This window comes from Rhinoraja longicauda, chromosome 11, assembly GCF_053455715.1.
Source record: "Rhinoraja longicauda isolate Sanriku21f chromosome 11, sRhiLon1.1, whole genome shotgun sequence".
Lineage (NCBI taxonomy): Eukaryota > Metazoa > Chordata > Chondrichthyes > Rajiformes > Arhynchobatidae > Rhinoraja > Rhinoraja longicauda.
The window spans coordinates 11,271,595-11,284,842 of record NC_135963.1 but is presented as its reverse complement, the minus strand read 5'-3'; the positions used below and the strand labels follow the sequence as shown (position 1 = coordinate 11,284,842).

The following is a 13,248-nucleotide window of genomic DNA, read 5'->3' as shown; positions in this document are numbered from 1 at the left end:
CGCGCTCCCCCCCCCGGCCCGCGGCGCGCGCTCCTCCCGGTGCCGTCTCCCCCCCCCCCCCGGGCACCCCCACACCTCTTCTCCCCCCCCCCCCCCGGGCACCCTCACACCTCTTCTCCCCCCCCCCCCCCCGGGCACCCTCACACCTCTTCTCCCCCCCCCCCCCCGGGCACCCCCACACCTCTTCTCCCCCCCCCCCCGGGCACCCTCACACCTCTTCTCTCCCCCCCCCCTCCTACGGCACCTTCACTTCTCTCTCCCCCCCCCCCCCCCACGGCACCTCTTCTCTCCCCCCCCACGGCACCTTCACATCTCCCCCCCCCCCCCACGACACCTTCACTTCTCCCCCCCCACGACACCTTCACTTCTCCCCCCTCACGACACCTTCACTTCTTCCCCCCCCACGACACCTTCACTTCTTCCCCTCCCACCCCCCCCCAACGGCACCTTCACTTCTCTCCCACCCCACGGCACCTCGTCTTCTCCCCCCCCACGGCACCTTGTCTTCTCTTCTCCCCCCCCCCCCGGGCACCTTCATTTCTCTCCCAACTCAACGGCACCTCTTCTCTCCCACCCCACGACACCTTGTCTTCTCTTCCCCCCCCCCCCCCCCCCCCCCCCACGGCACCTTCATTTCTCACCCAACACAACGGCACCTCTTCTCTCCCACCCCACGACACCTTGTCTTCTCTCCCACCCCACGGCACCTTCACTTGTCTCCCCCCCACGGTACCTCTTCTCTCTCCCCCCCCCCCCCCCACGGCACCTTCACTTCTCTCCCAACACAACGGCAACTTCACTTCTCTCCCACCCCACGGCACCTCGTCTTCTCTCCCACCCCACGGCACCTTCTCTCTTCCCCCCGACAACTTCTCTTCTCCACCCACCCCCTTCATTTCTCCCCCCTCGGGCACCGCATCCCATCCCCGACACCTTCTCTTTTCTTCTCCCCTGAAGTCTCTCTCCCCCCCCCCCCCCCCCCCCCCCGATCTCTCTCCCTCCCCCTCCGAGATCTCTCTCTTCCCCCCCCCCAGAGATCTCTCTCCCCCCCCCCCCCGAGATCTCTCTCTCCCCCCCCCCCCCCCCCCCCCGAGATCTCTCTCTCCCCCCTCGAGATATTTCTCTCCCCCCCCCAGATCTCTCTCCCTCCCCCACCGAGATTTCTCTCTCCCCATCTCTTTCTCCCCCCCATCTCTCCCCCCCCCGAGATCTCTCTCTCCCCCTCGAGATATTTCTCTCCCCCCCAGATCTCTCTCCCTCCCCCACCGAGATTTCTCTCTCCCCATCTCTTTCTCCCCCCCATCTCTCCCCCCCACCCCCGATCTCTCTCCCTCCCCCATCTCTCCCCCTCCCCCATCTCTCTCCCTCCCCCCCATCTCTCTCCCTCCCCGAGATCCCCCCCAGAGATCTCCCCCCCAGATCTCTCTCTCCCCCACGAGATCTCTCTCCATCTCCCCCACGAGATCTCTCTCCATCTCCCCCACGAGATCTCTCTCCATCTCCCCCACGAGATCTCTCTCCATCTCTCCCACGAGATCTCTCTCCCTCCCCTGAGATCTCCCCCCAGATCTCTCTCCCATCCCCCACCCCAGATCTCTCCCCCCCCCCCACCTTCTCTTCTCTACCCCCACGACACCTTCTCTTCTCTACCCCCACGACACCTTCTCTTCTCTACCCCCACGACACCTTCTCTTCTCTACCCCCACGACACCCCCCTCTCCCCTGACACCTACTTCTCCCCACCCAGAAATCTTTTCTTCTCCCGACACCTTTTCTCCCTTCTACGCCCCCCGGGCATCTTCTCACTCTCCCCACATCCCCTGCCCTGCACCTTCTCTCTTCAGGTAGCGGCACCCACATATCCTGCCCCTGACTCTCGGTGCCGCCTTCACCCCCCCCCCCCCAGCTTTCTCTCCCTCTCCTCCTATCACCTCCCTTCTCTCCCTGCTCTCTTCTCCCCGTTTCTCTGGACATTCGGCGCCCCTTTTCCACTACCCCCTCCATTTCTTTGGAATCCTAGAATCAGCGTCTCCCCCCCCCCCCCCCCCCCCCCCCCCGACTCTCCTTGATACCTGACCCATCACCCCCACAACTCTTGTCCTTCTTATATCGGGTGGATTTTAGCCACAGTCCCTTCTGGACTTGCTGTCCTTTTCATTTCCCCAGCACCTCTGCACCCCTTATTTCTTTAATTTCCACGTTGGGTCTGAGAACTCTATGGTGTTTTCACTGGCTGGGCCATACATAATGTTTTCTGTCAAACTATCCACAAGTTGTGTCAGTAGCAGTAGTGGGGTGAATTGACGGTTGGTATTTAATCGGAATGCAAGTATTCACGCCAAGATAAGGTACCATACATCATAAGTAAGGTTATCAACTGTGGATCTGTTTTTCTCTGGGTGCTTTAGAAAAAACCAACGGCTTTTTTTTTTTGCTGAATGCCATTTTGACCCAATTTGTGTTCTGTTCCAGATCAGAAAAATAAAATGGTTTACATGGCTGTCACAAACACATTTGATTTTTGGCTTTCTTTTTCTGAAATGCGATTTGAAGGCAGTTGATCAGCCCATTTTTAGTGAATAATTATGGAATTTATTATTCATTAAGTCTGTGATGCAATACTGGTAAAATGTGGTGTTTAAAAGTTGAAGTTTACGCATGTACTGCTCTCAGCTGAAAACAGGAAAGTCTTGCAACAGGTTATGTTGATGTGGGTTACCACTTTAGAAATAAGCAGTTGAGGTTTACGTCGTTTTCTGAGATATTTTGTGCAAGAATTTAAATGAGTTTTCATGTTTTCTTAAAATTGTATTTCTGATATGCTTTGATTTATCTTATTTTGTTTTTTTGTGATAGAACAGTTGTAAATAATCTTGTGCAAATTCTTAATTAATATGTAAATATTTCAGTTAGTAGTTTAATAAAGCTTAAGAGTTTAAATTCTGATGACCATAACACAATTTTGCCATTGAGAACAAAATGGATAACAGATGGGTATTCAGACAACTGAGACTTAAAAGTTTGTTCCCTGCTTCAAAATTAAATCTAAAACTTTGAGATATTGAACATCTTTAAGAGCATCCAGTTAAAGGTTGATTATATAATATGCTAGTGACGAGTCCTCTATTAATTTAAGCACCAAGTTGCCCATTGTACTAGTAAACAATTAGATATGTGGGTAAATCTGTAATGAAGCAAATTTATAGTTATTGGTGAGGGAAAAATATTCTTTTTCATTTCCATTTGATTCAGTGGTTTGGGCAAGTTTTTCAGCAAATGTGATGGAAGATGTTATTGGGCTCGTGTTATGATTCAGTAAAGCAAACTTTCCAATAATTTTTTTTAACTTATTGCAAGCATATTAACAATATGTTTTGTTTTCTATTCTCTTTTTAGGATCTGTCATCCTAAACCTTTACACGTGATCTTTGAGCTTTGTCTACAGATCATCCTGAGAAATTTGCAAACATTGCAACAGCTGGGATGTTGCGACAGACTGTTGGAAGTAACAAACGTGGTTTGGGTTTCTCCCGACTCTCCAGTTCAAATTTCTTTGCATTGCCCACCTCTGGAAACTGGAGTATGGGCCGAAGTGTCAAAAGTGGTTCTGTCAGCAGCATCAGCTCTAACTCAGACTGTTATGACAATCCAGTTGTGGACCCAGAATACATTATGCAGTTGGTGAATGATGTCAGGAAATTTGCAGATGTACTGGAGCATTTGAAAGAAGCCTTTCTTTCAGAAGGTGGGTTATTTACATAACGTTCATCTCCGAGTTTCTTAAGGATAAGCTTGATTTAGTAATTTGAAATATATGTAGGATTGAGGTAGTGGTCAACCTCTGCAGATAGCAATTCAACCAAAACCAACAATATGATTATAGTGTTATTGCTTATGAACTTGTTGTGGTGAATCTTTTTGCGTTAAATGCAAAGCTGGCTTTTGTGCATGTAGGTGAGTGTGTATCCGTTCATAAAATCAGCTTGGATTGTCGACTTTTCCATCCTGGGCTTTACTGAAAGCACGATATTCCTAGCTGCTTTGAGGAGGAGGATCATATTGAAATGCTGTAGTCTTTGAGTGGTGAACGTGGCACCCGCTGTGTTGTTTCCAAGAAGTTTAGAGGTATTTTTGTTTGGCAGTTATTGAACAATGTTGATTAAATATTCAAATGTGAATGGTGTGGGGTTTAGAGCCAGTGCACACATTTTGCAATGCGTTTTAAGTTGTATATTTGATCAGTGCTGCTGAAGAACTCGGGAGTGTTTCTGCAAGGTATTTTAATTCAGCAAAGTAGGCGAAAGAGCACAAAAGAAAACAGGTGAATGGAGAGAGCATTTCAGTATTGTTTGGTGACTTTAAAGTTTGCTCTATGTCAATTCTTGAAATTGTATTTAGTTGGGTAATATAAATCATTGTTATATGTTTTATGCACAAATTGGTTAAATAATTGAAAAAGATCATTTTTATTTTGGGCAATTAGTGTCAAAGCCTTCCTGTTACTTAATATACAAAACACTTGAAACTTGCATTGATGTTTTCTGCATTTTTCTGATATAGGCTCGTTGAGGGCCTCTTCTCCTGCCTGGTACCGGGCTACCTGATGCTCGATGGGTGGTCAGCATGATCTTCTTTCTTCCACCCCTTTGGCCTCTGCTGACCCCAGCTAACCACCACCTGCCATGCACATTCCTGACCCTGACCCTTTCCTTCTCATTCTCTCTTCTCACCACCCCTCTTCTTCCACACCCCCCTTCCGATCTTTCTCTTCCCTCCTCGACCCCATGGCCTAACTCTGCTCCAACACTTGCCAAATGTTTATCACCCCCATCCCAGACCTCCATTTTCTCAACATTTCGAGCAGTTCTATGAGGCATCCACATTCAGTCTGCAGTGACCATCTTGGGCATGTGGTTGCATCGCATTTTAATACTCTTCGCTGCCGCTTTGACATGTCTTTGTTGGCCTCTTTGCAACTATGGAGAGAGCCGGGGACAGACATGAAGAATGGTATCTTGTATTCCACTTCGATAGCTTGCACCCGAATGGTATGAACATTGGGTTACATGAAATTGAGACGCCACCGGTGGTCACTCCCCAAGCACACTCAACTGTCCACTTAGTTACTTCTTTTCACATTTCATGTGCTCTCCTCGCACCTGGTTCATATCTGCCCATTATGCTGGTCACCTACCAGCCTAGATACCTGCTACCTCTCTCCCAAAGACGGGGCAGATTTAAAGTGAGGTGAAAACTGAGAGATAATGGCAAGCTGTGACTGAACAGAGAAACCTGTAAAGCAGCTATCCAATGTGTGTTCTCCTATTATTCCAGGGGTCCACATTGTGAGTAACACATGTGGTGTACTAAATTGAAGTGCAGCTTTATTTGGAACCATAAGGGGTAGCTGAGGCAAAGGATGGTGACAGTGCATATGTTGTGTTGTCTATGGTTGCATAACAAGGGGTGAGGAATTGACGGAGATGAAACAATATAAACTATGTCTCAGCTGCAATGGTTTCTTTGAAGTTCTAGGAATAGAAGATGTTTTATAGTGAAGTTGATGTCAAAAATCACAGAGAATAATAAGAATATGGAGGCCCATGTGGTGAAGTAGAAGAACAAAGAAAAACTATCCTAGTTCTGGGAGGAAGAGTTAGATTAGATGAGTGGGGAATGGTAAGGATACAGTCAGTATTCGACAACGACAAAAATGTAAACATCAGAACAAATTAGATGGTGTCCTTGCAAAAACATCTGGGAGAAAGTGTACTTGTGGTAGGTGTGAAAGTCAATGGGCAAAAAAAATTAGAATAAAACGGAAAAGGTGTTTTTTTTAAATGATTTTATCCGTTCAAATTTAATGTACCACAAAAAGTAACTCGTATTAAATGTTTTTATTATTAGCTGTCAGTATGTGAAAATGACAAATTGCAATGTGAATGTATAAGATTTCAGGTCCATAATTAGTTCATAATGATTGATTGAATAGTAAGGGTGTCAGTGGTTATGGGGAGAAGGCAGGAAGGGGTTGAGAGGAAAAGATCGCTCAGCAACGATTGGATACAGAGGAGACTTGATGGGCCAAATGACCAGAGATCCTGGTTCAATATTGAATCTGGCAGTCTATGAAGTTTGTATGTTCTCCCTGTGCTTATGTGGGTTTCCTCCACGTGTTCTGATTTCCTATATTTCAAATACATTCTGGTTGATAAATTAGGAAAAAAACTGCAGATGCTGGTTTAAATCAAATGTAGACACATCCGCTCAGTCAAAAGAGAAAAGAAATCTGCTCAGTCAAAGGAGAAAAAAAAAGCTGAAAACCTCCTCAGTCCGACTCAACCAACCTGATCTCCTGGTGGCTCAGCACTTCAACTCCCCCTCCCATTCACAATCTGACCTTTCTGTCCTGGGCCTCCTCCATTGTCAGAGTGAGGCCCAGCGCAAATTGGATGAACAGCACCTCCTATTTCGCTTGGGCAGTTTACACCCCAGTGGTATGAACGTTGACTTCTCCCACTTCAGGTAGTCCCTGCTTCCCCTCTCTATCCCCTTCCCTTCCCAATTCTCCCACCATTCTTCCTATCTCTGACTATATCCTATCTTTGTCCCGCCCCCTCCCCTGACATCAGTCTGAAGAAGGGTCTCGACCCGAAACGTCACCCATTCCTTCTCTCCAGAGATGCTGCCTGATCCGCTGAGTTACTCCAGCATTTTGTGTCTACATCTGGTTGATAAGTTACCTGGCCATTGTAAGTTGCTCCTTGTGTATAGGTGTGCAGTAGGATCTGGGTGGAGTTGATGAAAATATGTGGTGCGTAAAATGGAATTGTGATAGGTTCTGGAAATGGATATTTTGAACTTGGTGATCAAAGTTGTATGACTTTTATGACTTCAGTTGGGAATTCTTCAAGATTAGGCACTTAGTCATGTCATTTCAGAATTATTGCACCGCCCTTTACAGCATACCACCTAAATAGTTGCACGACTTGAATCCTAAATCATAATCGGGTTGCCACTGATTTTCTCATTCCTACCTTCCATGTTGCTTCTTCACTGTCATACTGTTAGTACACACCTTTGCTTATATTAATTGCCTTTACATTACTTTAGCATTGGAATGCTTTGCGTTTACGTCTGTATTTAAGCGTGCTGATACATGGTTTTAATGGTTTTAGCTCTCTGGCATTCCCATTTATGAACCCGATTTCAGACACTTGACCACATTACATTGGCTGTCACTACACTGGAGCACTGAAAGATTGCTTCAGTGCAGGATTTTGTGTCTTTTGGATGATGTGTGAAGTTGTATCCCCTCAGGTTCATATACAAAATGATATTACATATTTTCTGTATATATAACTTTGTTCCATTCAGCCCATTGAGTCTTTGCTGGCTCATAGAGCAATCCTGAAATCCTTTTTCTCCATTTGTTTCCTGTGACCTATTCTCTCTCTCATGCCTATTAATTCCTCCCTGATTCTGCACCATCGAGTGACTAGTTAATTTACAGCAGCCAATTTATCTACCAATAAGTCTGGAATATGGAAGTAAACTGAAGCATCCTGGGGAAAACCCATGTGGTCGCATTGAGAATGTGTAAACTCCAGCCCTTTTTGGCAAACAAGCAGCAATAATAGAACATGGATTTGGACATTTTATATCACCTTGTGGGTCCCAAAATATGAGACCTAACTTTGTAATTAACCTGTAGAATCTGGTGGGGACGTGCAGTATATTATCAAGGTCCTCTCACAATGTTGTTGGATAGGGAATTTCATGATTTTGACCTGGGTGTAATGAGAGTTCTGCAGTGTAAATGTAATCCCACCATATCAGATCTTTTATACAGCAATTGGCTAGACTATCCAATAAATTCTGGCTCCCAGTTTAAGCAGTTTCCCTTTTGGCTATTCCAGGGGCTCGACCTCTGCCATTCAGTCCTATATCTCTTTCTGTGTTACACCCCACGAGCCCAACCAGTTGTATCCCTGACGTTGAGCAATGATCTGCAGTGCACTAAGGGGAGTATGTTAGTAAATAAACCGTAGTTACTCGAGTAAAATACACCTTAGATTAATGCCAAAATATTAATAAGCTTCTATTATGAATAATTAAGTTTCTATCAAATAATTAATTCCCCAAACATTAATTGGCCTGATTGTTTTTGAATAATTTAACTCTTAATGAGAAATTAGTCCACTGAGTTTTAATCTACACTAATCCTACCTCAGCAACAGAACACTATAGGCCATCTCTTGCACTAGCATGGCATTATTTTCTAAAAGTATTGCAAGAATGTCTTTGCAGTCTTTTTCTTTTCACTGTCTTGTAGAATTAGTGTAATTTATTTTTAATTTGTCCTCGTGTGTTTTCTGAGTCTATGTGCCTGTGATACTGCTGTGAGAAAGAATTTAATTGTATCAAACCATGATGTAGCGCATACTAATATCTTCCATGTAACTTATGATTCTGCTCGAATTGCCATTTTTCAACTAAATGAAAAGTGTACCCACAAAGAATATTGGTACCTGAAGAAACTCGTACATCATGCATTTTATTCTGAATTCCTTGTTCAGTAAAAATCAATGGCCTAATCACGAACTAGATTGCTTGTAGGAAGGTTGAAATATTAAAATCTAACTCCAATCAAATTTTTAATGTTCACACTAACTTCTCTCTACCCAAATGTGGATTCAAGACTTGTATTCTGTTTTATCTTGCTGACCTTTCGATATAATCCCAGGCTTATTTCTGACCACCTCAGTTTTTCCAGCTTCCTCCAATGTAGACTGTGGCTTGCGTTGTAGCTGCACCACACTACCTTAACGAGCCACAAAGCAGTCTTTCAGTTTCCTGCCTTCCAGCCGAGTGTGTGTTGTTTTGTACATTCTTGTCTCCCCATAGACTTTTAGCCTTAAAACCTAACCTGCAAAAAAAGGAGACTGGCTTAATTTTCAGAGCTGTGAGGAATGAGTCTGACAGCATTGCAGACATAAGCTTGATGAACTGAATGGCCTTCGTAAACAATAAATGAATATATTCCATGCATCAAGCTTTCATCTTTATACAAATGTTTTTATTGATTTGAAACTGGAAAAATGCAGGACCTATTTAAAGCCAATTATACCAGCAATGCGATGCATGATTCTAACTTGGGCAGTTCAATAACAGCTCTGAAATCTACAACTTCAACCTCCAAATGCAGTCGCAGCTTTGGAATCCTTGACTGCTTCCCCAATAGTGCCGTTGGGGAAGGGGATGAGGATTTCAATGCCTACACCAAAAGAACTGCAACATTTCAAGAAAGCAGCTCACGCATTTTCCAAAGGATTATAGCTATATTTTTTGTATTAGTTTATTATGGTCACTTGTGCCAAGATACAGTGAGAAGCTTTTGCTTGTGTGTTATGCAGTTAAATCATACCATACGTAAGTACATTCAAGCCATACACTGGTACAAGTAGTGCAAACAAAAATACTAAAATGCAGAATGTAGTGTAACAGCATTATTGTGGTAATTACAGAGACTGCAAATTTTTGTTTAAAAAGTGCAAGTTCTGCAGTGAGGTAAATTGCGGGACTCACTGGTCGGCATGGACTCTGGGCTGAAGGGCCTGTTTCCACGCATACCTCAACTAAACTAATTTTTTTACAGTAATGAACTGTAAATAAACTTGGACATAGTTGTGGCAGGTTCAATAACAGCATTTAAAAGACACGTGAACAGGTAGTAGACGAACACTTCTTGATGAACTTTGTTCAACCAAACAATTATACTGCAAAAGTCTGTCATTGGTTGCAATCTAGTGTGTTAAATCCTCAGGATATGAAATGACCAAATTAGTGCAAGCCTATTTTTCTTCTCTCATTTTTTGATTGCTAATTGCAGGGATGAATGTGCCCAAGTGCATGTCTTACATATGCAGGGATTATGTCTTATATATAGTCACAATCTTAAAATCAACCTATGTAACGTCATGCTTGGGTTTTGACTAGATAATGAACATACTAAATCCAAGATATGTGTGACAGATGTGGTTAATTCAAAAATGTATTGCATGAACTGCATCACATGCCAAAATAGGTCCATCATCAAAACTGAATTTTTGTGCCCCACTAACAGTGGGTGGATCTCCAATGAGGGACATGGTTACTGGAGATTGGACTCATTTAAAACTTGGGTTCAAAGTAAATTTCTTCCAGAGGTTAGTGAATCTTTGGAGTTCTCTACTCTGGAGAGGTTGGGAAGCTAGTTCATTAGTGGTACATAAATAGGAAGTCAGTAAAACTCAAAGGACAGGGAACTGGCATAGATGAGATGAGACTTGGGACAAATGAGCCATGATCATATTAGAGCAGACTTGAGGGACTGAGCATTATTTTGTGTTCTTATGTACTGTGCTAGTCGCAACCCTTTAGAACTTTTTACCTCTATTCCATCTACCTCATTTTCATGTTTCTTGTTCAATATGGATCATTCTGTTTTTTTCAGGCTGCAGAGGTTTAATAGACATTAATGTTGCATAATGCACAATATAAATTAAAAATGTGCTTCTGAAAACCTCTAACATGATGAACACATTTTTAAAAATTGGCATATCTATCTCAACACAGCATTTTCTTTAGAAAAGCAATGTAATTCTGGAATCAGTGATGTTGGTTTTTAAGTTTAAAATAATCGGCAACCAATCAGAATGAAGGCTCATAACTGAATAATTCCACACAGATCCAGTTTTGCATCACTTATGTATTGCTTATGTATTTTCTTGTGAGCAAAACGAAGATTTTGGCTGAAATCATACCTATTTTTAAAATGCCAAATTCAGACTCCATCGAAGGGATCTACATGAGTCGCTGCCTCAAAAAGGAAGCCAACATCATCAGGGACCCATACCACTAGGTCACGCTTTTATTTCACTCCTACCATCGGGAAGAAGGTATAGGAGCTTGGAAACTGACGTTCCAAGTTCAGGAGCAGCTTCTTCCCAACAACAGTCAGGCTATTAAACATTAAAACATCCAAATTGGCTCTGAACTACATAGACTTGGTGGCATATTTTTGACTTTGCACTATTATTGTTTGTTTATTTATTTGTTTTTTGTTTATATACTGAACTTTTTTTAGTTATTTATTGTGGGTTTTACAGAGTACAATGTTTACATATCTGTTGTACTGCTGCAAGTAAGAATTTCATTGTCATATGTCCCAAAACTGAACAATAAAACACTTAACTCTTGATTAATGGTTCAATAGTACTTTGTCACATGTACTAGGGTACAGTGAAATTCATTTTTGTATGCAGTTCAGTACAAGTATCACTAAGATGTATCTAAGTGCTTATGTACAGTGATACTTGCACTGAACTGCACAAAAATGAATTTCACTGTACCTTGGTACATCTGACAAAGTAAATGTACAAGATAAGCTTCTCAGTTTTTCGTAATACACGGAGACAGTATACAGCGCAGCCAGGTTTGATGCTATTTTCAAGTCCCAGTTCTAGGTGTACAGTTCTTAACCTGCCCAAGAAGTCCTGTTTCCTTTGTGATGTTGCAGGGCCTGCCTTGGCAAACATCGCTGTTGGTATGGTATCCTCCTCTATGCCGCTACAGCCCATGTCCGGTCCACGGGCAAGGCCTCTTGCAGCTTCGCTCGGTCCGACTGAGCCCCAAGCTGTTGCAGGGCCTCCCGCAGTTGGGGTCTGCTTGCTGGTCCTCTGTCTGACTCTGACTCCCTCCTCTCCAGTCCATGGGGCGTGGAAGGGCCGGGCTCAGCGGGTTCTTGGTTCTGCAGGGGGCCTGATGTTGGGTATGGCCGCGGTACGCCAAAACCTTCTGCCGCACGGCTAGCTTATCAGTGTACTGATAATTCTTGGATGTTCTTTATTGAAATCGATTGACTGTACCTTAAACCACACAGTTGTCCATTCAATATTTTTTTGTAATAAATCCAAATTTCTGTTGTGTTTTCTGTGCAGCCATTGCTTGAACCCCCCCCCCCCCTCCTTATATCCCCCATCGTTAAATTAAAATGAATTACACAGGATAACAGTAAATGGTGACGCAAATGGACGTAATCTCCATATATAAGAAGTATTCTAAGAACCAGGGATTGTAATCTCAGGGTAAGACGTTAGTCATTCAAGAGTGACATAAGAAGAGACTTCTTCATTTGGAGGAGTAAAAATCCTTCAGATTACTTATAGGTCTGTGGATACCAGATTGTGGTGCATATTTATTGCTGCAGATAAGAAAGTGAACCAGAGATCTTTTCTAAGAAATCTTTCTGTAGATATGGTAGTAGAAATGGTGATGGAAAAAGGGAAACTCGTAGGGAGTTCTTGAGAGATTGGATGTGCTTTATTGCTTGATGGGATGCATCGTGATGGAAGTTAAGGTGTAGGATACATTATGATTTTCTATCCCCTCATGCAAAGGAGATGCAAGAGAAAGTGGAGCAAGGGCCTCCCAAGCACCCACATGCTTCAATTTATTTTCGGCGTGGAAAACGTTAGAAGGAAAAAGGTTAGGCACCTGGAAAAGTTTAACGTTCCATGTGAAAAATTGAGAAAGAAAATGAGACTCATGGAATAAAGGAATGAGTGATAGCATGGGTATCTGAGTGATGTAAGAACAGAAAGTAGAGTAATTCGAAGTGAAATAAAAACCGAAAATGCTGGAAAAACTCAGCAGGTATGGCAGCATCTGTGAAAGGGAAATGCTGTGTGTATTTAATTGACATATTAAGTGTTTTCTTTCAAAAGAAATGATGGTGGACCAAAAGTCAGTGGTAAGATTATATACAAAAATGTGTGGGGCAGGAGTTGTGAATTTATGGATGATGCCAAATTAGTAATATACAAATGATAAACAGTGAGGGGTGTAATAATAGATTACAATGGTATATTGTAAGATATTATTGCTATATTGTGTATATATATTGGTATTTTGTAAGCTAGCAGTTTTGAACATACAAATGGCAGATGAAATTTACTGCAGAGAAGTGTGAAGGCATACAGCTTGGCAAGAGAGGTGTATCAGTTGCCTTGAAATTGGACCCATTTGTACCTGTCTTTGATGGGTAAATTGAGCACAGGAAGTGCTTCCTGTTGATACCCTGCCCATGCTGATATTTGACCACTACTTTTGTTGCGATTCACTTTATAATGGGCTTTATTTCCTTGTTACCATTCCTTGGCACCACCTCCAACCCTATCTGAACTCAATAGATATCATTTTAATATG

General features: G+C 43.2%; 1 protein-coding gene across 4 annotated transcripts in view; it reads left to right on the top strand.

Moving 5' to 3' along the window:
* The first annotated feature begins 2,220 nt into the window (after positions 1-2,220).
* The window catches only part of LOC144598293 (rho GTPase-activating protein 29-like), a 57,199-nt gene continuing 46,171 nt past the window's right edge, over positions 2,221-13,248 (top strand). For 2 of the 4 annotated variants that reach the window (XM_078408268.1, XM_078408265.1), the window contains exons 1-2: positions 2,273-2,348; positions 3,397-3,745. In XM_078408268.1, the coding sequence (XP_078264394.1) occupies positions 3,484-3,745 (262 nt within the window). In that variant the 5' untranslated portion in view covers positions 2,273-2,348; positions 3,397-3,483. Of the gene's footprint in view, positions 2,349-2,695; positions 2,711-3,396; positions 3,746-13,248 lie in introns of those variants that run through there. The other 2 variants (XM_078408267.1, XM_078408266.1) reach the window with 2 other exon arrangements.